The 27,501-nt window shown below is 44.5% G+C and overlaps 1 protein-coding gene across 3 annotated transcripts in view; it reads right to left on the bottom strand.

The window, feature by feature from the left end:
• Positions 1-27,501, bottom strand: part of NRK (Nik related kinase) — a 130,463-nt gene that overhangs the window by 68,932 nt on the left and 34,030 nt on the right. For all 3 annotated transcript variants that reach the window (XM_080991075.1, XM_080991074.1, XM_080991076.1), the window contains 11 exons: positions 26,878-26,988; positions 25,633-25,723; positions 22,856-22,986; positions 21,457-21,511; positions 20,024-20,102; positions 18,846-19,021; positions 17,320-17,392; positions 15,545-15,752; positions 13,854-14,015; positions 13,137-13,301; positions 7,224-7,376 (listed from right to left, as the gene is read on the bottom strand). In XM_080991075.1, the coding sequence (XP_080847201.1) occupies positions 7,224-7,376; positions 13,137-13,301; positions 13,854-14,015; positions 15,545-15,752; positions 17,320-17,392; positions 18,846-19,021; positions 20,024-20,102; positions 21,457-21,511; positions 22,856-22,986; positions 25,633-25,723; positions 26,878-26,988 (1,404 nt within the window). The remainder of the gene's footprint in view (positions 1-7,223; positions 7,377-13,136; positions 13,302-13,853; positions 14,016-15,544; positions 15,753-17,319; positions 17,393-18,845; positions 19,022-20,023; positions 20,103-21,456; positions 21,512-22,855; positions 22,987-25,632; positions 25,724-26,877; positions 26,989-27,501) is intronic.

Genomic DNA, 27,501 nt, shown 5'->3' with positions numbered 1-27,501 from the left:
TGAGAGATCCAGCAGAACTAGGAAACAGCTCTCACCTTTGTACCTTACTCGCCGGAGATCATCAACCAGCGAGACCAAGGCAGTTTCAGTCCCATGATGAGGCCTGAATCCCGATTGGAAGGGATCCAAATGGTCTGCATCCTCCAGGCGTGCCTGGAGTTGTTCAGCAACCACTCGCTCAATCACCTTGTCCAAGAATGGAGGATTTGAGACTGGGTGATAGTTGGCCATACTGGCTGGGTCTAAAGATGTTTTTTTAAGAAGCGGTTTAATGACCGCCTCTTTCAGCGGATCTAGGAATGTTCCCTCACAGAGGGAAGCATTCACCACCCCGCAGAGCCCATCGCCCAGCCCTTCCCGGCTTGCTTTTATTAGCCAGGATGGGCAAGGATCAAGGAGACAGGTGGTTGGTTTCACGCGTCCAAGCAGCCTGTACACATCCTCGGGGGGTAACGGATTGAATTGATTCCATGCAACTTGACCAGACAGAGATCTAGCACTCTCCCGCCCCAGCCCTGCTCCCACGGTGATGTCTAGTTCCTTCCGAATATGAGTGATTTTATCTGCAAAAAACTTTGCAAAATCGTTGCAGGAGATCTTGGGGTCTTTACAAGGCCCCGGTGGTAAAGGTGGTTCCGTTAAATTGCGAACCACCTGAAAGAGTCTCCTGCTACTATTTTCTGCAGATGCAATAGAGGCGGTGACGAAAGTCTTCTTCGCCGTCGCTATCGCCACTTGGTAGGCTCGACATTGAGCTCTAACCTGTGTCCGGTCAAATTCGGAGTGAGTTTTCTGCCACCGACGCTCTAGCCATTTCAGCTATTGTTTCATCGCCCTCAGCTCCGAAGAAAACCACGGGGCTGTCCGGGCTCCATGCAGTCGGAGAGGGCGCTTCAGAGCCAGACAGTCGATAGCCCTGGTTAACTCCGCATTCCAGCGTGCCACCAGGGAATCAGCTGAAAGGCCATCAACATGGGATAAAGCATCCCCTACCACTCTCTGGAAGCCAACTGGATCCATTAAGTGGCGGGGGCGGACCATCCGAATTGGTCCCACCTCCCTGCAGAGCATAAGGGTCACGGAGAAGTCCAGTTGCACCAGGAAGTGATCTGACCATGGCACTTCTTTTGTTTCACTTTTTCTTAGTGTCAGATCACCCACGTCACTCGAGGTGAACACCAGGTCTAAGGCATGTCCATGACTATGAGTTGGGCCAAACTTATTCAGGGACAGCCCCATGGAGGCCATGCTTTCCATGAAGTCCCGAGCAGCCCCTTGTAAGGTCGTGTCAGCATGGATGTTAAAATCCCCTAGGACAACCAAACTAGGTGTCTCCAGGAGAAAATCCGCCACGACCTGAAGCAGCTCGGACAGGGAATCCTTGGTGCAGCGGGGAGGTCGGTACACCAAAAGAAATCCTGTACTGCCCCTATTGCCCAACTTCCAGAACATGCACTCAGAAAACTGGATGTTCCTAGTAGGACGCCTGGTGCAAGCTAGTGACTTCCTAAAAATCACTGCAACCCCCCCTCCCCGCCCACATAACCTGGGTTGCTGTGCATAAGAGAAACCTGGTGGGCAAGCAGCGGCAAGGACAGGCCCATCTGCTTCCTCCAACCAGGTCTCTGTCACACAGGCCAGGTCAAATCCTCCATCCACAATCAGGTCGTGGATGGCAGTGGTTTTATTCATTATTGACCTAGCATTACACAGCAACACCTTTAGGTCATGTGGGTTTCCCTTGTTGATTCCAGTATCCATCCGGTCAAGGCCAGACCCGGAGGCAGGGATAGTCTTCCAACGACGACTAAACCTGCCTCCTTGGTAATGACATGGTCTGGTCTTAGCGTAACTCCGCCTCCTGCCCATGATCACCGAGATCGGATGTCCCAGTGCTTCCCCCCCTGTGGAACTTGTCCCTGCCATCGTGTTGGCTGGGGCCCCACTCCCAGGCAGCCCTGATCCCGCCCCTTAAAAACAAAACACAAACTATACAGAACCAATAAAACAACAACGACAAAAAAGGAACAAAACAATTATACTAAAATTAATCCCCAACCAAATATCCATCCCACCCACCCCCAACAAAGAAAAAAAGAAAAGAAAAAGAAATAAAAATTTAAATTGCCACCGACTGCTTGAGGACATTTTAAAGCACATTAACCACCTGGAACAGGGAAGCAATGGCAGAACACTTCCCATGCTTCCCCAAAAGTTTGTTCCAAATAAGGGCCTGGGCCGCACCCCCTGGGCCAGTTGGAAAAGGCCTTGGAAGGGAGCAGGCCCTGCAGTCCTCACCCAGCCGATGGTCCAAGGCCTCACCGCAGCAGGAGTCCCTTTATAGCTGGGAGAGAGGGCCTGGGCCACGCTCCCTGGGCCAGTTGGAAAAGGCCCTGGAAGCTTATGCTCATGTGATGGGCTGAAACCCAAGTCTCTGACAGACACCACAGCCCTCAGAACAGCACAAGCCAACAACTCAGGGAAGTCCAAGATCTGAATCTCTAAAGGCCCCCTTCTGCTTCACTCCAGGAGACCCAGTGCTGCCTTTGTGTTCCTTTGCCACTGCTTCTGTGAGCCTGGTTCATACAGTTCCTATATCCTGATGTGGCCCTGACAGAAATATGGAGAGGGATGCCCAGAGCTATACCATCTTGTTCTGCTATTCTGTCAGATATCACATGCTGAGAAGGAGCGGAGCTCTCAAAAGGGGTATTCTTTATTCATTAGCAGACATTTCCCTCCTCTGAGTCACAACTGATTCAGGGTCACAATGCGCTGATAACTGCTGTGCTTCAAACTCACTCCTTCAAATGCAAAAGAATAAAATATTTTTTATGAAGATGCCCCCCCCCCCCCGGATCCCCTGTAGCTCTTAAAGATACCCTGGCAATTTTTGCAAGAATAAAAAAAGGGTTTAAATGAATGAAATGAATGATAATGCTACTAACAAAAAATAAAAAGCCCTTCTGTGGGGTGTGTGTTCTTCTTCTTCTTTTTAAAAAAGAAAACACCTGTGTGAATAATTCGGCAGAAGCTAGAGTCCTAAGCACACTCAAGACATTCCAGTTTCAATATGCAGCGTCTGTCTCCATCCTCCCAAGATAACCTTGCAAGGAATCACACAACTAAACCAATTTGGAAACAAACAAACAAACAACGTAACTAGGGATTTCAAAGTCTGCAATGCAATGTACGTTTAATTTGGAGTAAGTTCTGCTGGGACTCCAAAGGGATTCATTTTTGAGAAAATGTGCTGTGTGGCTGCTAGACGTCCATAGGGAAGTGAAGACAAAACTACAAATTGCATGTAGCCCCACAGTTCTTTGGGGAAGTTCGCTCTGCTTTTAAGTGGAACACTGCTGGGAAGGTAGACGGGCTTCTAAAGCCCATTTTCATTCAGACTATATAGCTCTTGAAATTCTCTCCCCCTTCCCCGAAACATTTACCCCCTCCTGGGGAAATGATGGGAGTATTTCTGGCCACTTCCAAACTACCTGCTCATTGTGAGTTCATCCTGTTTTTTTTGCTGGGTGGCTGGACAATGCCAGCTATTTACTGGGCATTAATTCTGATTTGTTTGTTTGGAGGCTAGGTGACCTTGTGTCAAGCAAATGTTGCCCCACACTTTCTAGTGCATATCCTGTCAGTTTCCTTATTGCAAAAAAAAAAAACCACCTCTGGTTTGGGGTGGGGAGAACTGGGCTCACTGCACAAGAGCTCCAAATCAACTTGAACAGGGTACCCTGAATTTGCCAGTATGTGATTGAATTCTTACCAGAAAATAGAGATGGACCGGAAGCATCCTATGCCTTTCCTCCAGCAAAGAGCTGGGGGAGGCATCTGTCCCTGGAAAAATAGCACAAGGGCGAAGTGTACTTTGCCCTTGTGGTGTTTTTTCAGGAAAAGATTCCATGTGTGCTCATGAAAGTACTGGAGGTCTTTGAAGTCGTACCTTCACCTGTGTTCCAGAAGGAACATAGCAGAGAGCTGATGGTAGAAATGTGAGTCTTTACTTCCCTGCACTTGCTGCAATGCTAAGTGGGGCAGGAGGGGGGAGAGAGAGATCTGTTACTACAAACTTCTGCTCATGCCTCCTTATCCAGCAAGGTGTTCAGCTGTTTTATCTCAGTTCTTGGCAAATATTTTACCTTTTTCCAGCAAACAGCTTTTTCAGCAGGAATGGCATCTAATAATATGGTACTTAAAAAGACTTGTTTTCCTCTTTTTTTTGTCCAATATGATTGCAACTAATGATAGTATTTATTTAACCAGACTAGTTTGTAGTGTCAAACTGTTCTCAAAAAGCAGCTAACCCTGGTATGAGAAGGTAGGCGTTATCAAGCCTGTTATCAAGATGCCTGTCATTTTCCCAGAGCCTGAGTCAGCAAAAGGCTTAAAGCATTTTCCGAACTGTAAGCCGTTCCAAAGGAACAACTGAAATCAGCAGAAGGAGCTGCTTGCATGCTTGAAAGTTCGTGCTGCCAATAACTACCTTGGTGACCTGGATGGGCAAGTTGAGTGGCATCTGGGAACAGCCCATGAAGCATCCAGCAAGCAGCAATTTGATGAGTTACAAAACAAGGGCTGAGTGAAAATTGCTGTCGATTTCACTGCCCCACTTGCAGGTAGTGTAATGGGGGAGCCCTTCCAGCAATTCAAGGGGTTGTTGTTTAGTCGTTTAGTCGTGTCCGACTCTTCGTGACCCCATGGACCAGAGCACGCCAGGCACTCCTGTCTTCCACTGCCTCCCGCAGTTTGGTCAAACTCATGCTGGTAGCTTCGAGCACACTGTCCAGCCATCTCGTCCTCTGTCGTGTCCTTCTCCTTGTGCCCTCCATCTTTCCCAACATCAGGGTCTTTTCCAGGGAGTCTTCTCTTCTCATGAGGTGGCCAAAGTATTGGAGCCTCAGCTTCAGGATCTGTCCTTCCAGTGAGCACTCAGGGCTGATTTCCTTCAGAATGGGTAGGTTTGATCTTCTTGCAGACTTAAGAGTCTCATCCAGCACCATAATTCAAAAGCATCAATTCTTCTGCGATCAGCCTCCTTTATGGTCCAGCTCTCACTTCCATACATCACTACTGGGAAAACCATAGCTTTAACTATATGGACCTTTATTGGGATGGCAGATAAAACTTAGCCAGGAGGGAAGTTCAGGAGGCTGACAATTGCCATTGCTTCCAATGAATGACACAGCAGGATAATGAAGAGCGTGTCCACATAGCAACTTCCTGTGGACTGCTTGTGCATGCATGTTTTGCATAGCATCCTCACAATATCATCCTGTCCTTTGGATGAAAGACGCAAGGGACTGGTTCATAAGCTTTAGCACCTTCAAGTGTTCAAAACACTTCACAGCACTGAAAGAACCCCAAAAGGACCTTCCTCGGGATGAGCATTTGCTTGCTCCGTTGGGGGGCTGTGTCTTGAGAAAAGCTGAGATCCCATTTTCAGGAGACAAGCCCACAATGGTTCTTGAACTGGCAGCCCAGGAGATAATCAGGCAACAGGTCAACTTGCCTGCCACCACCCACCTCAGTCCAAAAATGAGGGAACTTTCAGGAGTTTAGCCATGCTAGCAAAGATACCTCTTAATTCTGATAAACTAAAGTGGATCAGGTGGATCCTCAACACCTTCTTATGCTCCCAAGTCAGGTAGTTTACCAGTTTGAGGTGCAACTAGCAAGCTTATATGGAGTCAGAGCATTGGTCTAGCTAGTTCAATATTGCTTACACTGACTGGCAGCAGCTGTCCAGGGTTTCAGGATGGAGTCTCTCTAAGCCCAACCTGGGGCCTCCTGCATGCAAACAGATGCTCCAGCACTGAGCTACAACCCTTCTTCTGCTTCTCAGCTCACTGATGAGTGCTGCTTGTCTGTTTTCTAACCCCAACTTTATGGAGAGCAGATTCTGACACAGGGAAGCCACAGCCCAAGCAAACAGAGACAGAGACCCTCCTACCCAACCTCCCTCACAATGACCTCTGTAACTTGGCCCTCTGGGAAGAGAACCTTCCTTCGTTCTTGCTCTGCCAAACACAAAGATACATTTATCGTGCACTATGAATTATGCACAATAAAATATTTCCAACGGAAATACAGCAGATACAGTGGGCCAAGGCTTTTTGTGCAACATGCAAGAATAATATCCCGGAATTTATCCAGTCAGGCATTAATGTCATCACAAATAACAGTCATCTAAGCAGACCTTGCTGGGCCTGCCTTGCATCTCTCGCTTATCGTTCAGCAGGAAATGGAAGTATTAACAAACAATTGATTGTCACAGCCTAATTCTGTCTGAGTTCTAGGCCAAAAGTGGGGAGAGAAAAAGAAAAATATAGAAGGGTTTCTTGTACATTTGGCCACTGCAGAAGCTGACACAAATTGCAGGAGAGGGCAACTGTATTTCTGGAAAGGGGTTTAGTGGAACAACATCTGCTTTGCATGCAGAAGGTCGCTGGTTCAATATCTGGCATCTCCATGCAGGAAAGACTCCTAGTTTGAAATCCCAGAGAGCTGAAATTGATATAGACTATAGTGAGCTAGATGATGTGATTCAGTACAAGGCGGCTTCCTGTGCTCATGTATCACCTGATTTATTTCCTTCTCTGTAGCACAGAAAACATAAAAGACAGAGAAACTGGACTGCGCCATTGAAAAGAGGACCTTTTTAAAAGAAGAGGAATCGAAACATATGTTTGGGGAAGAAATATTGTTTAGACAGGGTAACAAACCAAGGTTTTGCATCATGCCTAAACCATCTCTAGGAAGAGGGGAGAAATTTGATTCCATTTACATTTAAAGGAAATTTACCTAAGGTAATTATTTCCAAAACAAGAAGCAAAACAAACCACAAAATTCTTCAATTTTTACAGCACAATTCCCCAGCCAAGTAATATGTACAAAAATGCATACAGTAGCATATGCATATAAAGTGTGCATTTAAATTAATAGAATATTGAAAACAATGTAGAAAAATGCATTATATTTGGAAAAAATAGCTTTGCAAAAATGTGTACATTAGGCAACAATGCCTGGAAAAATGTAGAATAAATTCACCCTAAAATGTTAATGAATTATCCTGAAGATTTTATACGTGTGTGTGTGTGTGTGTGTGTGTGTGTGTCAGAAACTGATGTGGAAATGTGAGAGAAACCAAAATTGACAGATCATCTCATCTCATAGACCTCTACAACTGTAAAAAACCTTCAGTGGGGATCTCCTACCTGAGCCACCACTGCTCTTTGCAAAGCTGGAGTACATGGGCTGGAGTTGCTTCCAGAACCTAGTCGACCATGTGAGGTGGCATCATGCCCAAGAACGGCTGCCCAGTTGAGATCAGTTTGGATACTATCACTCTTCTCACGCTTGCTTTCAGTCTGGAAACAAACCAACAGAGACAGACATATTCAACAAATTCAACAATGAGATGGGTGTCTGTTTACCCCTGGTTTTTGTTGAGTTGCCCTGTGTATAAGGAGATAAGGTGCAGACACCTGCAACATTTTCTTGTTTGCATTTTCTATATTTGCTGTTAAATCAACAACGTTAAAATTCCAAGGGCTATCCGACAGCAATGGGTATGTAAATGAACTGGTGGCTTTGTTTGCCTTCACAGCGGAGACTCCCCTGCACCATGGGCATGTCGTGAATTGTTCTAATGATCGATGACCGTATGGGTTTTGACATCCTGTACCCATTTTATCAGATTATGGTTTTCACCATGACCTATGGTTCAGACAAATTCATATATGATGTACCTGTGCAGGCCCCTGCCATTTTTGGATTTTATTTTGCCCTGGTAGCTCAGTACTGTTGTTATGGCTTAAGGCCAAACCAATAAATCTACTTACTTCTGATATTGCAGCTAGGTCTTATGCGGTATGATGTACGCCTGTGTAGATACAAAGCCCTACTTTCTTCAGCTAGACTTCCCTGTGCATTTTCTTCTGGCTTCACCCCCTCAACCCAGTTTTAAATTCATTCTTCACTAGTTACCACAACTCCTCCTCCTATTTTATAATGATGCCAATTCAAAAGGGACTGCTAGATCAGTACTAGAAGTTATGTAGCAATCATGGGATTCCCAGTTCTGTATCTGCACCTACCGTGATTGGAGGCGGAGCTGTTTGGAGGGGAAGTGGAAGGCAGGACATTGTGCATAACCCTTCCTTTCTGGTGTTGCTGCTGACTGGTGTGTGTGTTTATGATGGGGAAATGGCTAAGGATGAAGGGGATGAGGTGGAGAAGCATCAGGCAGGGGAAAGTGATATATTCCTTCCACCCGCTGATTCTTCCCTGCAGTCATCTTGAAAGGCTTCTCCATGCTCATCTTAAAGGGTGAAATATGGGGTTGGGAATCCAGGAACTGGTGAATAACTTTTGCTTCTGCCCTTGGCTAGGCTAAGACAGGGGTAGAAAAGATTTTGCAGTCCAAGCACCTCACTCTCTTATGGGCAGCTTTCTGAAGGCTGCATGGCATTGATGGGTGAAGCAGGGTAATGGGTGTGATTCCTGCTTCTGTACAGTAGGCTTCATTCCAGCCAGTCAAATGCCATCTGTTTCTACACTTGTACACACCTTGTACACAGCAAGAGGCTTTATTGCTGTTCAAGGACACATTTCAGCCACCCAAAAGCACTCAGGGTGGGTGTGTTCCCCTCACATTCCCTCCAACATTTCTCTGACAAAAATAGGGGTGTCTTTGCCATCACCATCCCTTTATTATATATACCCCACCCATCTCGCTGGGTTGCCCCAGCCACTCTGGCTGGCTTCCAGCATCTATAAAAACACTATACAGGGCTGCCTTCTGATGTATTTTAAAGGTTGTAGAATTCTTATCTCCTTGGCTCAAAGGCTGCAAAACTGCATATCCTCCAGCATTTCTCCAAAGAAAATAGGGACGCCCTAAGGACAAGTGGGACATTCCAAGATCAAATCAGAAACCAGAAATCAGAAAGGGACGTGGGTGGCGCTGTGGGTTAAACCACAGAGCCTAGGACTTGCTGATCAGAAGGTCAGCGGTTCAAATCCCCGCGACGGGGTGAACTCCCATTGCTCGGTCCCTGCTCCTGCCAACCTAGCAGTTCGAAAGCATGTCAAAGTACAAGTAGATAAATAGGTACCACTCCGGTGGGAAGGTTTCCGTGAGCTGCTCTGGTTTGCCAGAAGCGGCTTAGTCATGCTGGCCACATGACCCAGAAGCTGTACACCAGCTCCCTCGGCCTATAGAGCAAGATGAGCGCGTAACCCCAGAGTTGTCCGCGACTGGACCTAATGGTCAGGGACATTCCAGGATCAAATCAGAAACCAGGATGAACTTTGTAAATCCAGGACTTTGTAAATCCAGGACTGTCCCTGGAAAATAGGGGCACTTGGAGGGTCTAGTCTCCAAGAAGAAGAAGTGGCTTGGAGGAGATGCAGATTTCTGAGCACAATTGGTGCTGACCCTTAGAGCCCTAAACGGCCTCGGTCCTATATACCTGAAGGAGCGTCTCCACCCCCATCGTTCAGCCCGGACACTGAGATCCAGCGCCGAGGGCCTTCTGGCGGTTCCCTCATTGAGAGAAGCAAAGCTGCAGGGAACCAGGCAGAGGGCCTTCCCGGTAGTCGCAACCGCCCTGTGGAACGCCCTCCTATCAGATGTCAAGGAAATAATCAACTATCCTACTTTTAAAAGACATCTGAAGGCAGCCAGTTTTTATTGTTTAATGTTTTATCATGTTTTTAATATTCTGTTGGGAGCCACCCAGAGTGGCTGGGGAACTCAGCCAGATGGGTGGAGTATAATAATAATAATAATAATAATAATAATAATAATATGCCCAAGAGCTAGACAGAGAAGCCTGAAAGACAAGGCCTGAAGGCAGACTGTGGCCTTTAAGGTTTCTCTATGTGGCCCTTGTGATTTTCTACACCCCTTCTTTCCCAAAACCCCAATGGCTCTGCTTTGCCCCCTGAATGTTTTCACTAGCTGGAATGTATCCAGAGACTCTGACAAAGCCCCTAGCTTGTATGGATGGAGGACAGAAAGTGATGTGTGAGTGTGCATAGAACCTAGCCTCCTGTGCAAAAGAAAATATTTGCTTTAGTTCATACACCCTCTTTTGCCTCTGACCCCCCCATAATGTTGCCCAGACAGGAATGCATCCATGCATCTGGAGAAAGATGATATAAATAGTCACTGAATAACTTATCTCCCCCAGAAATGCAGGCCCTCATTTTATTTTATTTTTCGACATGCAGGCTGCCATGCTTTCTTCCAAGCAGATGGCGACAGCTTCCTTGTTAATATAACGCCAGGAGATTCACCTAAATGACAACCATCTTGATAAGAAGTAATTATTATTTCACTGGGGGGAAATGGTTTGAGTCAATGATTTTGTCCCTGTGAATCCTAACAACTCCCCTCCCTCCCCGAGCAAAATCGACATGGTGCCAAATGGGATTAAAGGAACTGTACAGGCAGAACCACAACGGCGGCGGCATAGCGTTGGAAACACACAAGGCACAATCAGCACTTGCAAGAGAAACTGCGTATTTATGTCAGGCCCAATTTGCTTCCTTTTAATGCCGCACACTTCCAACAGAGACTCACTGCCTACAACTGCTAATGTCAGAAATCCACAACAGTACATTTCGATTAAAATTTAACAGTAATGGCATGGACTAAATTTTACAATGCGTTTCATTCCAGTACAAAGAGGTCATTTATGGAATACATGTCAGCGACGCAGATGAATATTGGAGCTGGCATTTTGCGATGTGTGTTTCCCTCCCCTCAGGCTACAGATTTTTTTTATAAAAAAAAAAATAGAGGAGAAAGTTGAAGCAATGAAGCAGAGCTGCATTTCCCAGCCCTTAAAGCAGGATTGGCTAACCTGTAGTCCTCAAGCTATGCCTGGATTTCCAACTCTTACCATCACTGACCATTGGCCTTGCAGACTGGGGGATTGTGGGAGCTGCAATCCAGCAATATCTAAAGGGCCAAAGGTTAGCCACTCCTGCCCTAAAGCTTAGAACAGGCATAGGCAAACTCCGACCCTCCAGATGTTTGGGACTACAATTCCCATCTCCGACCCTCCAGATGTTTGGGACTACAATTCCCATCTCCGACCCTCCAGATGTTTGGGACTACAATTCCCATCTCCGACCCTCCAGATGTTTGGGACTACAATTCCCATCTCTGACCCTCCAGATGTTTGGGACTACAATTCCCATCCCATCAACCCTAGCTAACAGGACCAGTGGTCAAGGAAGATGGGAATTGTAGTCCCAAACATCTGGAGGGTCGGAGTTTGTCTATGCCTGGCTTACCCAACTAACCAACCAACCTCTAATAAGTCATTTATACTGACTCTTTGCTGAACTCATGATTTTGGGGAGCCCCCAAACTAGAGACCACCAGTGGCCTTTAACTAGAGAGTAGATCAGAGCTTTCCAAACTTTTCATGTCGGTGACCCACTTTCTTGGCGTGCATCATTTCGTGACGAAGTAATTCAGTTTTACTAGTAAACTGGAGGTTAAACTAACCTCTTTCCAGCGCCGGGAGGAGCACAGCGGGTGTCTGCATGACACACCAAAGGCATTCAGGTTTACTAGCAAACCGGAGGTGCACAAAATTCCTGAGCATCATCTACCCAGATGACTTCTGCAAGGAAGCCGAGCCATCCATCAAATTCAGTTCCCACCTATCTGTAGTATCTAAAGAAAGAGGAGTTTCGCCGTTCTCAATCCTATTGCTGGCTAAGAATGGTGTCTCTCATTCAGCTGCATTATCTAGACAAGATGCCCATCTTTATATATTCTGCACTCATTCACTTGAACACACACCCTTGATGCATACTGACAAACATCAACAATGATTAAAACCCACAACCCACCTTTCAGTATGCATTGAAAGTATACTTTAAAAAATTCATTACCCTAACTGGGAGTACAGTAAGATTGTTCACTTAGTTCTCACTGAAGCGGTAAATTTCTGTCTCAGCTGTAAAATTCAGACTACTTGGGATGGGCAGGGCTGATGTTTGTTTACTTATTTAAAACATTTTTTAAAAAAAAAATCCTACTCTTCATCTGAAAAAAGGCTTCCAGAGCACCTAACAATTATCAATAATAACATGGGCCCTGCCACCGGTCCCTAATATAAAAAACACAACATAAATGGAAAAGGAAGATGGAAAAAGTTAACATAGAAACTGGAATGGAAAGCATTCATAGGGAGGGAAATAAAAACTGCTCGTTTCTTTGCAGGCCTATCTCTCTCTCTGCTACAGCCTAATGAATGCTCTTCTATGTGCACACAAAACACTCCATGCACTTAGAAATATAGCATATCAGGGATAGGCTTAGGCAAGAACACTTCTCCATAGCATGCTAGTTTTTTCTAGGCAGATTTTTTTAATTTCTTGCATGGAGGGGCATTCAGTCACTTCAGCTCACGCTGAAGTGACTGAATTCACACTGGTCTGAATTTCTACAGTTGTTCCCTCTAAGGCTACAACCATGAGGAAAGCAACAAAACTCCTCAGCTTTTGTTTAAAGGTTTTAACCAGCTTCCTTTAGCTTCTTCAGAGCACGCCTGTGGATCTCAAGACCCAGATAGCTGTCCTTCTTTGTCACCCCTTAGAATGCAGGCTCCTAGAGCCTTCCATGTATTTGCAGGAAATGGCTAGCTTAGCTACCCACAAACGGTTTCTTCTTCTTTTTTTAAGCACCTGCTTAAAAACAAAAACAAAAAAAGAAAACCAAATTCTTGGTTGAATTTCTGTACAGCCTGGCTATGTCCCAGCCAAGTCAGAGGTTGCTACAAATGTGCACATACACACATTCTCCAAACTGACATGCAGGAGGCATTATAATGGCTCAAGCTAAAAGTATGTGAGGAAGGTGCAGAGGAGAGCTAGAGATGCATAGGGCTTGGGGAGAATCCCAAAGGCCATACAGAAAAACATCAAGGGCCATATTTGGCCCCTGAGCTTGAGGTTCCCCACTCCTGGCTTAGATAAACAGAGAATCTAATTGCTTCCTTTTTCTCCAAGTGAAATTTTGAGCATGTTTTAAAAACCCCACCTGCCCAAGCAGATCATTTTCAATCCAGAGAACAACCCATTCCCAGAGAGCTGCAATGTACCTCTTTGCTTGCACTGTTTGGTGGGAGACCAGTTTGGGGGCTGAGGAGCCTTGGGGGATCTTTATTCTTCTGCTTGTGGTCATGTTGGAGAGAAAGAAGCTGTGTTTGATCTTTAGGAAGAGTCCGATGAAGCTTCTTGCCATGATGCACTTCTTCAACTTTTTTCTAGGGTGGGAAAGAAGCAAGAAAACACTGTGAGGAAAGAGGAACCCAAAAATTTATAAACCCAATGGACTTTGGGCTAGGTCTGGTGAACCATCTCTTCCCTCTAAGGACGAGTGCAAATGCCTGAATCAGGTGCAGAGTCTGATTCAGGCATTTGAAACCATGGGAACATGGTGACTCAGAGTAGACATAGTGAGGACATGTTCCTAGTAGAATTCAAATAAGTGGGACCCACAACTAGGGATGTGAGGAAGCAGCAATTTCTGTCCTGCCCTGGGTTTGTTGCAATCAGCATTGCTTCCATTCCACTACAGTTCAGCTTCAGTTAAAACTTATGCTAACTGTCTTGCTACCCTCTGTGGCTGAAACGTATGGAATTACCTGGAAAACCACCACCACCTGGGTTCCTCTTTTTTTCTGTTTACCCTATTTGCTTCTGAATGCTTGGGAGAGGAACAGGGTTTTGTTTTTAAATTTTTCTTCCAGGCTTTACATCTCACATTTGCCACAGAAAATGTGGAGATTTTCTCTTCTGCAAAACTACGTCCACACCTGATAATTTTCCAGTTTCTTGTCTCCTTCCACTTTGTTCCACTCATCTTCATGACTTTGCAGGACATCTTTATCCTTCTCCATTTTGTTTTGAGCTGCCTTGATCTCCGGACATCTTCTTTCACAGTCCAAATGCTTCCGAAGCTCTTCTCTCTTCTGGTGCTAAACACATGCCAGGAAATAATATTGGTTTCATTTCATCTCCCATCATAGATTGCTCATAAAAGGAATTGCTATTAAAGTCATACTGCTGCTATGGCTAATTCTGTGCAAACATGGCTTTGAAACCAAGGGGACCCATGCTCTACAATAGCTACTAATCCTCAAAAGCTGGACATGTCTTCTCATCTTTATTAACTTGTGTTAACAAGCTAACTAGTAAGTGGTCTGAAAGAAATTGCCCTGAAGTATCCCAAAAGAGATCAAGATGCCAATGAACCCTTTGGCTGTTCACACAGCCCCTTTGCTCTTGCCTTTGTGGTGGGAGCAAATACACCAGTAAGCTTTCCATCAACCAAAGTTTCCTGTTTCATCTGATCTGGGAAACTATGGTTATTGGCTCCAAAACAGGCTGGGATATGGAGGTGTTGGTTTGAAGTTGGCTTCATAACCTTCATTAACCAAAGTTTCCCAGTTCAGGTGAACTGTAGTCAGCTGAAGTGATCCTAGCTCATTTGCTTCCATCACAAAGTAGGCTGCATTTGTGGCCACAAGATTCATTCATACATCGGCTGGTTAAACCAAGATGTGATAGTTTAAACTAGTTCATTGTCACCCATCAAAAAGTGTGAGCACTAACAATAACATTTATAAAGATAGGAGTTCAGTTCTGTAAGTGACCTACCTCAGTCACCAGTAGCCTTGCTCTAGAACAGAGTTTGGAATAGGGGCAAATTACACCAGCGTCATTTACTCTGGTGTAACCTGCACTTGCTTCCTATATTTTGGATGGCTCTGCACACATCAATCCAAACTGAGACAAAGTTTATACACATAAAACAGCATTCCCTGCTACCTCTGTCCAGCAGTGGAGAACCTGTGGGCCTCCAGATATTGTTGGACTAGAACTTCCATCACGCTTGATTATTGGCCATACTGGCTGGGGCTGATGGGATTCTACTTGGAATCTGGAGGGCCACAGATCTGCCACCCCTGCCTCTGCCTTTCTCCCCTCCCCCTGCTGCCTTCCCAATATCAAAATGTAGACCATAAGCACCTTGGGATCCAGAGCCTGGCCTTTTTGCTATGATTTGCATAGGGTTACACTTAAGCCACTCTGCGTATGTGCACTGCCAACACTAAATAATAGCAGGAATCTGTTTAAAAACATCTGCACTGTACATTTAAAGAGGCATTTTGTACCTCTTAAAATGGCCACAACTTCCTTCAAAGGATCATGGGAACTGCAGTTTTTAAAGGTGGTGGAAGTTGTTAGGAGATCCCTCTTTCCCCCTTCACAGAACTGCAGTTCCAAAGTTCCCTGGGAAGAGGGGCTAATTGTTAAACCACTCTGGTTTACAGTTCCCAGGATTCCTTAGGGGAAGCCATGGCTGTTTAAAGCATCATGATGATGCTTGAGATGGAGTGCAGATGGGGACACAAGAAACATGGCTTCCTTTCTTATTTGATATTTGTCATGCAGTACCACTGTCATGCAGGAAAAAACAAACAAATCTGAATCCAAATCGTACATCCTCCAACTTTTTCCTCTGCAGCTTTTGTTCCACAATCCGTTTCTGCCTCTCTTCCGAGACCTGCTTTTTGTACTTTTCCTGGTCTTTAAGCTGCTGCTTCTGGATCTGCTGCTGTCGCTGAGGTTCGGAATGGCTTTTGTTCTCTTGCTGAAGCCTCAGGAATTCGCGGCGGAGGGTGGATTCACCAGGGAGATTAACAATGGAGCTTAATTTTTTTTTCAGAAAAAAAGGAAATATCTGTTTGACTAACCATAATATTAAGGCGACAGAGCAAACACGGTGCCACTGGGGAAAAGCTTGCTGTCCTAGCTTACTGAAGAAGAATGTTCCAGGGGAAAAAAAAAATCACAGAATCTCTCTCCCCCACCAGCCCTCCTCTATGTTTACAATGCCTCTGTTTTAACAACACTTCAGAATCCAGGCTAAAGCTGATTATCTGTTTGTTCACTGGAGATTTTACTTCACTGTTGCCTTCCCAAAACAAATTTTAGCATCTGTTCACACTTTATATTCATCAGCAAACACCAAATGGGAACAAGAGACAATTCAGAGAGATATATATATTTGAGTTTTCATGGAATCCCATTTCGATGGCAAGGGACAGGGGGAGCACCAGGTCAATGCTTCAAAGTCTAGTGGAGTTTCCCTCAGATTTTAGCAGCTGAAGTAAGTAAGATGTCCGGCATGATTACTTTGTTTATTAGAAGTAAGAGCTGCTTCCTTTAATGCCCTAAAACTGCTTACCTGGTAGTAAATGTAATTGAACTCAGTGGGATTTACTTCAAAGTAGGCATAGTTGCACGGTGAGCTTTTAAATTCTGGCAAGCACAACCCCAGCCTCCTCAAGTCTTCTGCAATTCCCTCAACATGGCAAATCATTGGGGCTTACTTCTGAGTAGGCCTATTTGGTTGAGGGGGTTGGTTGGTTCACAAACTCTGTGTCTTCCTTTCTCAGGAAGAAGAGAAGCTGTAGCTCCCTCTTCTCTGAGCGAGATAGATGCAGTTGCTGTGAACCAACCCTGCTCACTGCATCTGTATCCTTCAGGGAAGAGGGAGAAACAGTGACCAGATGTGGCTGACAGGTCTGAGTGCCTTTTCAGCCAGCTGCCTTTCTCCTCTTCCCAGTGGCAGCGGCGCACTGTGGGTGGTGGCAGGCGTGGACCACAGCCTGCCACCTGAGATGGTAGCCTTATCAATGGGCCTCAGTGAGTGCCCAAACCCAAAGGGATGTCACCTAGAGGAGGGAGAAAGGTTGTTTTCTGCTGCTCCAGAGAAGCGGACACGGAGCAATGGATCCAAACTACAAGAAAGAAGATTCCACCTAAACATTAGGAAGAACTTCCTGACAGTAAGAGCTGTTCGACAGTGGAATTTGCTGCCAAGGAGTGTGGTGGAGTCTCCTTCTTTGGAGGTCTTTAAGCAGAGGCTTGACAACCATATGTCAGGAGTGCTCTGATGGTGTTTCCTGCTTGGCAGGGGGTTGGACTCGATGGCCCTTGTGGTCTCTTCCAACTCTATGATTCTATGATTCTATGCCAACTCCTGATACTGGCCCTATGTGGCTCCTTCTTCCCAGGGTAAAATTTCCAGGCCCCCATGTGCAGGCAATCGTGCACGGGAAAGAGCAACTTAATTCTGCCGCTCTATCCAAAATAAGAACACATTACAAGGAAATGACTCCAAAAATTGCTCTGGAAGTGTACAGATCAAACTTTGGAGTCATCTCTCTCCTGGGTGCAACCTAGATCTTATCTACAAATGCAAAATGTAACCTTGGTTCTCCTTCATCTTCATTCAGCTCATCGGCTTCTTCCTCACTTCCACTGTATTCATATTCTGTTTCATCTGAAAGAAGTAGGAAAACCAAATCTTGCTAGGAAACTTGACTGCTTTGTGTGTTACAATCTGCCCCCACATTTATTGCAACGAACACTGGAAACTGTCAAACATTTTAAACATATGAGCAGCCTGACATTCACTTGTTTTCTGCTTAAATGCAATATTATCTGATTTTTGATCTTACTGATCTGTAATGATGATGAAGTCTTGTAAATGCCTAATTGCCTAATCAATCTTTTACTAATATGTATATGCAGCTATAGTCAGCTCTCAGTGAAGTCCTACTTCAGTTAAAAAAAACACAGCTTCACACACAAGCTATTTCAGGTACACAGCTAAAAATGCAGTATGTGAATGCTTTGAACGCAACCATCACATTTGCACAACTGTCTATCAGGTCGTGTGCTAATCAGGGAGCCAGAGTTGACTGAGGCTCCCTTCTGAATGTACATTCAGGGGCAAACCCAAGTTGGTCAAAGATAATGTGTGAAGGTAAAGCTGGGACAGAATCCTGTCTGAAATTCCGGAGAGCTGCTGCCGTTCAGTGCAGACAATACTAAGCTAGATGGACCAATGATCTTCTCAGTATAAAGCTGCTTCTTATGTTTCTTTGTTCTCTTCCATGCAAAATTTTGCTAAGGTTAACAGGGAGGAAGCTGGCAGCAATGTATTTATTCAATTAATTAATTTCATGAAATTGACACCCCTCTTGATTGTAAAAAGCCTCAAAGCGTTTTACAAAAGATAAATCAGTAAAGTCAAGAAAAAATTAAAACCCCACTTTAAAACATACAAAAGCTAAAATACCAAAACAAATAAAAATTACCTCAACTTCGTAAGCACCTTGGTAAAGGTAAAGGGTAAAGGGACCCCTGACCATTAGGTCCAGTCGTGACCGACTGTGGGGTTGCAGCGCCCATCTCACTTTATTGGTCAAGGGAGCCGACATTTGTCCACAGACAGTTTTTCCGGGTCATGTGGCCAGCATGACTAAGCCGCTTCTGGCGAACCAGAGCAGCACACGAAAACACCGTTTACCTTCCCGCTGGAGCGGTACCTATTTATCTACTTGCCCTTTGACGTGCTTTCAAACTGCTAGGTTGGCAGGAGCAGGTACCGAGCAACAGGAGCTCACCCCGTCATGGGGATTCGAACCGCCGACCTTCTGATCAGCAAGCCCTAGGCTCTGTGGTTTAACCCACAGTGCCACCCACGTCCCTCAAGCACCTGGGTAGGTTTGTCTAAACAGGAATGTTTTTAGTAGGCACCTGCTTTATCTCAAAAGGCAGGGAGTTCCAAAGTACCCCACTAAAATCTCATTCTAACAAATGTGGAACAGGTGTTATGTAGTCCCTGCAGCAGTGCCAGTTCTCCCAACTGAAGTGGTTGAATTGGCACAGGTTCGCTAAGGTGATCCCATAGGTAATCTGGTCCCAGGTTATTAAGCTTTAGTCCTTACCTTTCTCTCCCTTCTTCTTCCTGGTCCTATCTAGATGGTCTTTTAGCAAGATGCGCACCTGTCGTTCATTCTGCATGTCTCTGATAAAGGAATGTTTAAGCAGGGTATCTGTTGCTGGGCGATGCACGTAATTTTTAACCAAACAGGTGTCCACAAAGTTCAGAAATTTCTTTGACCTAAAAACACAACAACAACCTAAAGACTTATTTTCACACAGGAATTCTCCCTTGCAATTCCTCAAACAGTTTAGCAGAATATCTCAGCAAGTCTAAACTACTGCAAGGCACTCTATGCGGGGCTGCCCTTGAGACTGTCCAGAAGCTGCAGCTAGTGCAAAATGCATCAACTCGACTATTCTATCGCATCTCCCATCATGTGTGCATTACATGGCTCCTAAAGGAGTTGCATTGGCAGCCCATAAGCTGCTGGGCTAATTTTAAGGCTTTGGTTTTGACCTACAAAGTCCTAAACAGTTTGACACCAGGATCTCTAAATAAGAACCCCCCCCCCTTACTGCCTTGCACTATTGCAATGATAACTGATGATGCCCTCTTGGTTGCACTGTTAGCTTTGGAAGTTCAGTTGGTGGCAACCAGAAAGTGCCCCTATCATGGAGCTATCTCACTTCTGAGCTTAGGCATGTGCATCAGATTGGTGTGTGCTACTACATTCCATGATACCTGCTCAGGAGATGTCAGGGATTGACCTTGGGGCCTTCTGCATGCAAAGGGACATCTACACTGGCAGTCCTGTACAAGAACCCTGAGTCACTCCCTTGCACTGCTTTAATGTAAACCATGTATGCACAGAGGCCGTTGCAACAACAGACAAAACTTCCAGTGCAGATAAGAGCTTGGAAGGAATCAATACGATCACAATATCTGGGATGCGTAGAAAGCTTTCAATAGTCTGCATCGAAACAGCTGCCAAAATTGTGCTCCAAGCCAGCATATCAATGACTACTAGCCATGATGGCTATACAATACCTCTGCTATCAGAGGCAATATGTTGATGGAAACCACAGGTGGGCAGAGTGCTGTTGCACTCATGTCCACGATGCACGTTGGTCCCTGTGAAAACAGGAAGCTAGGCTAGATGGACCATTGGCCTAATTCAGCAGGTTCTTCTTATGTTCTTAACAAGTTAGCATTTATTGCCATTTAAGGGAAGCCTCTTACCATTTTCTGGATTTCAGTTTTGGGGGAGGGTTCCGTGGAATGAGAAACAGAGCCCTCATGGGATGCATGTCACACAATGCTGCAAGAAGAAGAGGAAGAACAAGCACACATATGCAATCTGTTAAAATGGATACCTTCAGCCTGGCTCTCCCAATCCTGCCATCATTTGATTTCTCTATATTTGATTGCATTACATGCTTGATGAGAACATGTGAACAGAATTTGCTTAAAAGCACTGGGTTGGATCCAGACTTAATCGTACTTGCAACAGCGCCAACGGGATTTAGGTTAGTCATGACTCACAAGTCCCATTGATTTCAATGGGCCTTCTTTAGGTATGACTAAGTGTGGTCTATTGTGTACAAGGCAATCTGAAAATGCTATCTATGTTGTTCTAGCTGTGATGTCACCTTCAGACAAATGCAAGTGCCTCATGAGTTAACAAACAGCATACAACATTTCATGAGCAACTCGCGTGCGTTAACTAGCCATTGATGGCAGCAAGATGAATGTATAAACTGGCTCCACTCATAAGGCTTGAGTTTCTGACTGTGTGACATGGTGTGAAAATCGTCACTGTGGTGCTTGATCCATGTTGTCCCGAGTCTTCACTAGATGTTATAGCTATCATGTGATGAACATGCATATGTGAGCCAGCCCTTCCTCTTGCTACATGCTTGGCTCTTCTAGCAAGCCAAATGCATTTCCAGTTCTTACTTTCAGCATTTTACTCCATTGGCTGGAGTCTTGTTATTTTGTAAGATTCTATGTATCATTTATCATGGAAAACCACAGCCTTCACAGCTCCGGGAGGGGTGGGGAGAGAATGGGATTTGTGGAACACGCAAGTATGTTGCCAGGGGTGGATTTAGGGCTGTGTGCTGGGCTTTGGGAAGGAGGTGTGAGGCTCTAAAAGGGGTTTAGAGTCCTTCCATCTCATTCCCAAAGCCTAGTTAGCACTTTCCCAGCTTGGGGAAGGAGGTGGGAGGACTCTAGGACCCTGCTAGAGCCTTTGTGCCTCCCTCCCAAAGTCAGATACCTCCTTACCCATCTTTGGGATGGCAGTGTTAGGGCTGCCGGTGGGAGGGGGGAGTCTTGGCCTTGCATAGGGTGCCATAGTACCCTAGTCCACTACTGATGTTGCATTGGTTTTCCATCACACAATGGCTTCAAAAGGGTTGGGTGGAAATGGGCTGCATGAATGAGTAGCAAAAAGTTCCTTGCTTTGAGCAACAGTGCTGCTGCTGCTGCTATGTGTGTGTTTACCTCTAGTTACAAATAAATCTATTATTCGGTTTAGTAACCACAAGGACAATTTACTGGAGGCTATGTAAACTTGGAAATACACATATTCAGCCAATGTTCTACATTCAACAAGGGCACTGACATTAAGACTGAACATGTTATAGAAGGCAAAACAAAACTAAACTTACGAGGAGCCCCTTCGGCCATCTCGATAGCTGTGATTCCCAGTGACCACAAGTCACTCTAAAGGAAAACAGACAATGCATAAACATAAAGGGACAGTAGAGAGCAGGTTGGCACCACTTAGGGCCTACCAAGTTGAATGCAACTCAGCCATTGCATAGGGATGGGCAAATGTGCTGATTTCACTTTATCTTTTTCTCATCTTTCTAATCTTAAGTTAAATTAACCACATTTACACATCAGTTTGCATTTTTTTCAAAGGTCCTCATGAAAATTATCAGCATTTTAGTGCAAATTTCTTCTAATAAATACACTTATGAATGCAATTTTGCCTAATATGCACATTTTTGCAGATCAATTTTTCCTAATACAATGCATCTATTTATGTTATTTTCATTCATTTATGCACACTCTGCTTTAGTGCATCCATTTTTGTACACTTCACCTTTCTGGAGAACTGCACTGCAAATTTCAGAGAAGTGCAGATTCCACTTCTTTTCCACTGTGCTTTGGTTTCTGAATTGTTTCAGAAAGTGCAAATTAGGTGGGATCAACTTTAAGTGTAAACTAAATCAATCCTCTCCCATACCTACCAATGTATGGGTATAGGGATAGGTAAAAAATCAAAAAATTGTCCAGTAGCACCTTAGAGACCAATTAAGTTTGTTCTGGGTATAAACTTTCGTGTGCATGCACAGATATAGGGATATGTGTTCAGTCCTTTTAAGCTTACTTTCACTGGCAATTACTTAGGGTTAACCCCAGAGTGTTTAATTAAGAACAATAAAAATAAATTCTCAGGTAAACTGAAATCTCTGATGAACAGGATCAGACCTACTAATTTCCTAAACCCATTCCCACCCAAGCAAAACACCTTCATCCTCTCCCAGTTGTCAACTGTCACTTCCCAACTGTCGTAAGTCTTAAAAAGGGCTCTTCTCCTTCCTTTCTCCTCTCATCCAAACTCAGCCTATTACAGCAACAAAACACCTGCTTATTCTGTTCATTGGCCAAGGTTTTAAGTGAGAGCAAAGTGACCGAAGGGGAATCAGAGCTGAGCAAGAAAACACAGGGAGAAAACAACAGTGAAGGTGTGATGTGATCAAAACAAAAAACAGGGAGCTGGCTTTAGATACAGAAGGGATGCTGTGGAAGAAATAGCCGTGGTCTGGAAGGCGGTGTAGGGGACAAAGGAGAGCTGGATACAGAAGAGTACATAAGGCAATATTTATGAGGTGGAAGACTGTTGTGGTGCAGATCACAGTGGTTGATTTCAAGAAGTGGGGGAAAAAACCAAACATCTTTGTTTCCAGAGCAAAGAAAAAAGTGAGAACAAAGCATGTTTTGGCCAAAGTGCTTGGAGAGGAGGTGGGCAGGAGGTCAGCCAGCAGCAACAGGACTTACTCTGTAGTCATATGTTGACTCTGGGTTTTCATCGCAAGCAATGACCTCCGGTGCCATCCAGTAGGGGGTCCCAATGAATGTGTTCCTTCTGCCAATTGTCCTGTCTAGTTGGGCACTCACTCCAAAATCCACTGCAAAAGCCAAGCAGGCACAAGCAATGAAGCAAGAGAGGGGTGCGTGGAACCACACAGCTGGTTGCAAAAAAGCAGAGCACGACCACAGGGAAGGGCCCTCATAATATGCTCCTGGTGACGTGCAGCTGAATGCATGAACTGAATCCAGTCAAAACATTGTGCTTGAGGTGATGAGGAGGGATAAAATGCTCAGTTGATCAAGCAATTACCTTGTGTCATGTCCAATGTACTGCTAAGTTAAAAGTCATTCAGCGATATGCTTGTTCTGCTGGTGAAATGTTTTGCACTAGCGAAACACCGTTGCACAACCAACCTAAGCAGGTTGCTGGTAAATTTGTTGTGCAATAGATTGCACAACCTGTTGCACCAGTTTCTGATAGTGCAGCTATTGCAATGCAGCTATTGCATTGGATTCTGCTCTTGCACAACAATAAAACTTGTATTAGCTGAAAATGAACATTGGATATAGCCCATTTAATTGAGACTGATTAAAAACTTGGTCCAAGTGAATCAGGAAGGTGTTTGTTTTTAAAAAATGTTAATGCTTTTTAGAAATGTAAATACTTATAACTCCACATTCTAAGAAGAGTCATTCTTCTTCTCTTAGGCAGGAGGGAATCACTTTTCAAATATTCTCTTAGAATGGACATTCCTAGTTCTTCATCACACAATGATGCTTCTTGCATGTTTTTGAAGGGTGAGAATGCCTCTTCAAATGCCCTCCTTTGAAGAGGCATTCTTCTTTTGCACATGAGGGAGTATCTCTTTAGAGATGGTGCCTGCTATGCATGTGTAGGCATCATTGTGAAAAGTAAAAATGCATTTCCCCCCCTTCAAAACTAATGCTTTTCTCGCCCACACATTTATGTATATATAATACATCTAATTAATCAGTTAGAAGGACAGACAATGGCTGAACATATGCAGATATAGGCTTCAGTTACATGTAATGGAAAGGCATTGTTTCCCACTATGGCAAGAAACAATGGCAAGCCTTAAGATAATGCACCCCCTCTCTCCTGATTTGTTCTATCAAGGAAGAGGAGCTTCTGATCTTAAGTTAACCAAAGTTCCCTGTAACATGCAACCTTGGGGAACTATGGCTTGCTTAACATTCAAGAGCAAGTCAGGATTAGAAACCATGGTGTGATCCTGGCTTGTTCTCCCTAGCTATAATTAAATCAAACAGTCCTTTGATTTAGGACATCACAAGGAACTGTGGCTTGGTTAAAACTGTAAATTGATGCTTCCAGCCTCCTCACAGGCACAAACAAGGCAGAGAGGGAAGCATGTAAGCTGAAGGTTCGCTACGTGTGTGTGTGTGTGTACAAAATAAAGTGAAAAAAGAAGAACCAAGTTCAATATGTGCTAATTTATACACGATTCTTATAAATGCTAATACATATATGATTATTAATAACTTACTATGTTCTGTATGAACTTATTCCAAATATAAATATATTTATCTATACAAAGTCTACGGCTACAAGCAATCCGTTCATATGTTGCAAGTGCCGCCACGTATTATTCTCACCATGGCAAGCCATGGGCTCCTGTTGTCCCTGAGCTGAGCCCGTGCAACATGCACTCCATCTGAGCTAAGACTAAATATTCTATCTGTGGAGTTTGAGCTGCTTTGATCACTTGTACTGCCTACAACACTTGATACTGCGGGTGTCAAATTATAGTCAAGCTGTCAAATTATGTCGTCAAATTATGGGCATGCATATGTGAGCAAACCCTGAGGACAAAGGTTTAACAACTCCTTAAATCACTCTTCAGACTCCATCTCTAGTCTCACTGAAGGAGCTACAGGTGATTTTCTTTGCTTGATGAGAAAGCTTAACTATATGCTTCCAAGTGTGTATTACAAACAAAGAAAGAAAAATTAAAGGGAAAGGTACCACCCCCCCAAAAAAAATATAATTCTCAATAATTCCGTATCTTCGTGACAAAGGGTGGGTGGATCTGCCTCTTTCCAGGCCACAGCCATTTTGCTGGCATTGTTTCACAAATCCATTCTGCCCTGTTTTTCTTAGTTAATCTTATATTCACAAATTTCAATGAGTGGATATGCAAAGTCATATTTATACAGTGGTACCTTGGGTTACATACGCTTCAGGTTACATACACTTCAGGTTACAGACTCCGCTAACCCAGAAATAGTACCTCGGGTTAAGAACTTTGCTTCAGGATGAGAACAGAAATCGCGCGGCAGCAGCGGGAGGTCCCATTAGCTAAAGTGGTGCTTCAGGTTAAGAACAGTTTCAGGTTAAGAACAGACCTCCAGAACGAATTAAGTACGTAACCAGAGGTACCACTGTATATGTATTTTATTTCAATGTATGCATTTCTTAATGTATGCACCTTAGCACTTTTAAAAAGGCTTTTCGAGCTGAGAACTGCACTACAGAATTCAGAGATGTGAGGAACCTGATTACACTCTGAGCCCCACATTAGTCTGGGGGCTGTGGATCAGGGTCTGCTTGCCTCAAAATTCACAAATGTAAAATCCTTCAAGTGTCCCTATTTACAGCACTACAGTTACCTCTGAAGCTTCGCTACTCGTTGTGCGTTGTAGCGGCAAGGGATGCATTCAGTAGCACATAACAGTCCCCATCAAAAAAGACAAGGAACACATACCCAACTTCACTTCAGCATTTTCTGTCAGGAGCACATTCTGCCCTTTAATGTCTCGGTGGATAACATGATGAGCATGTAAGTGTGCTAATCCCTGGAAGATAAAAAAAACCACACTGAGCTATCTTGCCCCTTCCTGCTTCTATTCAAACTAGACAACAAAGCTCGTATCTTGCGTGAGGAAATGACCTCTCTCACTGCCTCATTCATTCAACATCTAAAGATAATCATCTGGGGTGGATAGTGGGAGGGAGGTCCTTGTAATAAAGAACATAGTGCAATGCAGTTGACTGTATGGTGACTTGCCCAATAGTGTTGACATTGTGCGCTGTCTAGATAGGCTAAGGACAAGGACCTAAAAACATAAGAAGAGCCCTGCTGGATCAAGCCAAGGCCCATTTAGTCCAGCATCCTGTTCTCACAGTGTCCAGCGCCAGATGCTCTGATGGGAAGCCCACAATCCTCAGCAAGAGGACCAATAACTCAGGGAGATGACAGCAGCCATGGCACATGCTGGCACCACTTACGTTGAAAAATACAGATTCTAGAAGCAAAATTTAGGTTGCTAGGTAAGATTTTTGTTATGTACTGAGTTGAATAGGATCCAAAATGCAGCAGTCTGATGGGTCCTAGAACAATAGGATTCAGAATGCAGCAGTCTGATTGGTTCGCAGGAGCCACCCAATCCAGCTCCAGGTGGAAGTGAATCCACAACCTGATTGGCCTACAGGAGAATCCCAGAACTAGCCAATCATGTGGAGCCCATTGTGTAAATAATGTATATAAAGCAGACAGTTTGGGGGAAATTCCATTCCTTGCACTATGAGCTGAATAAAGAGCATGAAATCCACACTTGACTCCGAGTATATTTCAATATTGCAGTTCTCTGAGGTTTAATTTTAAGAAAGCGTGCTACCTCCATGCATGGGGCCAGCTGCTCTTCTAACATACTGTCTGGCTTCTGCCTCCTCTCCTCACAGACTGCCATTCCATTGCCACAGAGCAAGCTCACTGGGCTACATGGAATCCCCACTTTATCCTCTCTTTCCTGCTTCTGAAAACATCAGAATTCCCCTGAAGAGTTGCTGATAACTTCCTCATTTTCCAGCAGCTCCATAGACGAAGTCATCATAGCACAGCTACTGAGTTCACACTTAGTACTATGATGGTGTCAGATGCATGCCATCCCAAGTCTGACCCAAACAAAAATTAATGTTTGCTTCTGTATTTCATGGAGGTGACTCCTACCCTGAGAACTTCTCTGCATATATATGCAATCCAGTCTTCTTTGAAACAGTTTCCTTTTGTCTTCTTCACCAAATCTGTCACAGAACCAGCTCCACAATATTCCATCACCAGCTGGGGAAGAGCAAAAGCAGTTATTTATTGCTGAAAAGAAGAAATTTAAGTAACAGGTATATTATTATTATTTACCTGGCTGCAGTTAAAAGCAACATTTTATTTATTTATTGGTAAGATCCTCCTCTTATTGTGTGGGCAGGTGGTCCCTCTCCCTACCTGGCCTGATCACCTTGGCAACACCTTTCCAGGTGGGATTGGGCAACTGGCTGAGGTAGGCGGAGATCTCCAGGTATCCCACCTGGGGGGAGGCGAAGCCAAGCCTGTGCTAATGGTGCCACATAGGGTCCAGGGGGCTGTGTGCGACCACACAAAGGGCACCCCCCATTTAATGTGGGGAGCAGTCATTACTTTAATTTTAAAGCAATTTGCTTAAGGTTTGACCAGTGTCAATTGGTATACCTGCCGTGGCTTCAATATTGTATGCTGTTGGGTTTTGTGGTTTTATCCTGTTTTTTACTGTTTTCTCATATGATGCCCAGAGAGCAATAGCTACTGAGTGTCTAATACATT

The sequence above is a fragment of the Podarcis pityusensis genome (assembly GCF_964106645.2).
Source record: "Podarcis pityusensis genome assembly, chromosome: Z".
In the NCBI taxonomy this organism is placed as follows: Eukaryota; Metazoa; Chordata; class Lepidosauria; order Squamata; family Lacertidae; genus Podarcis; species Podarcis pityusensis.
This window is presented reverse-complemented; position numbering and strand designations above follow the sequence as displayed.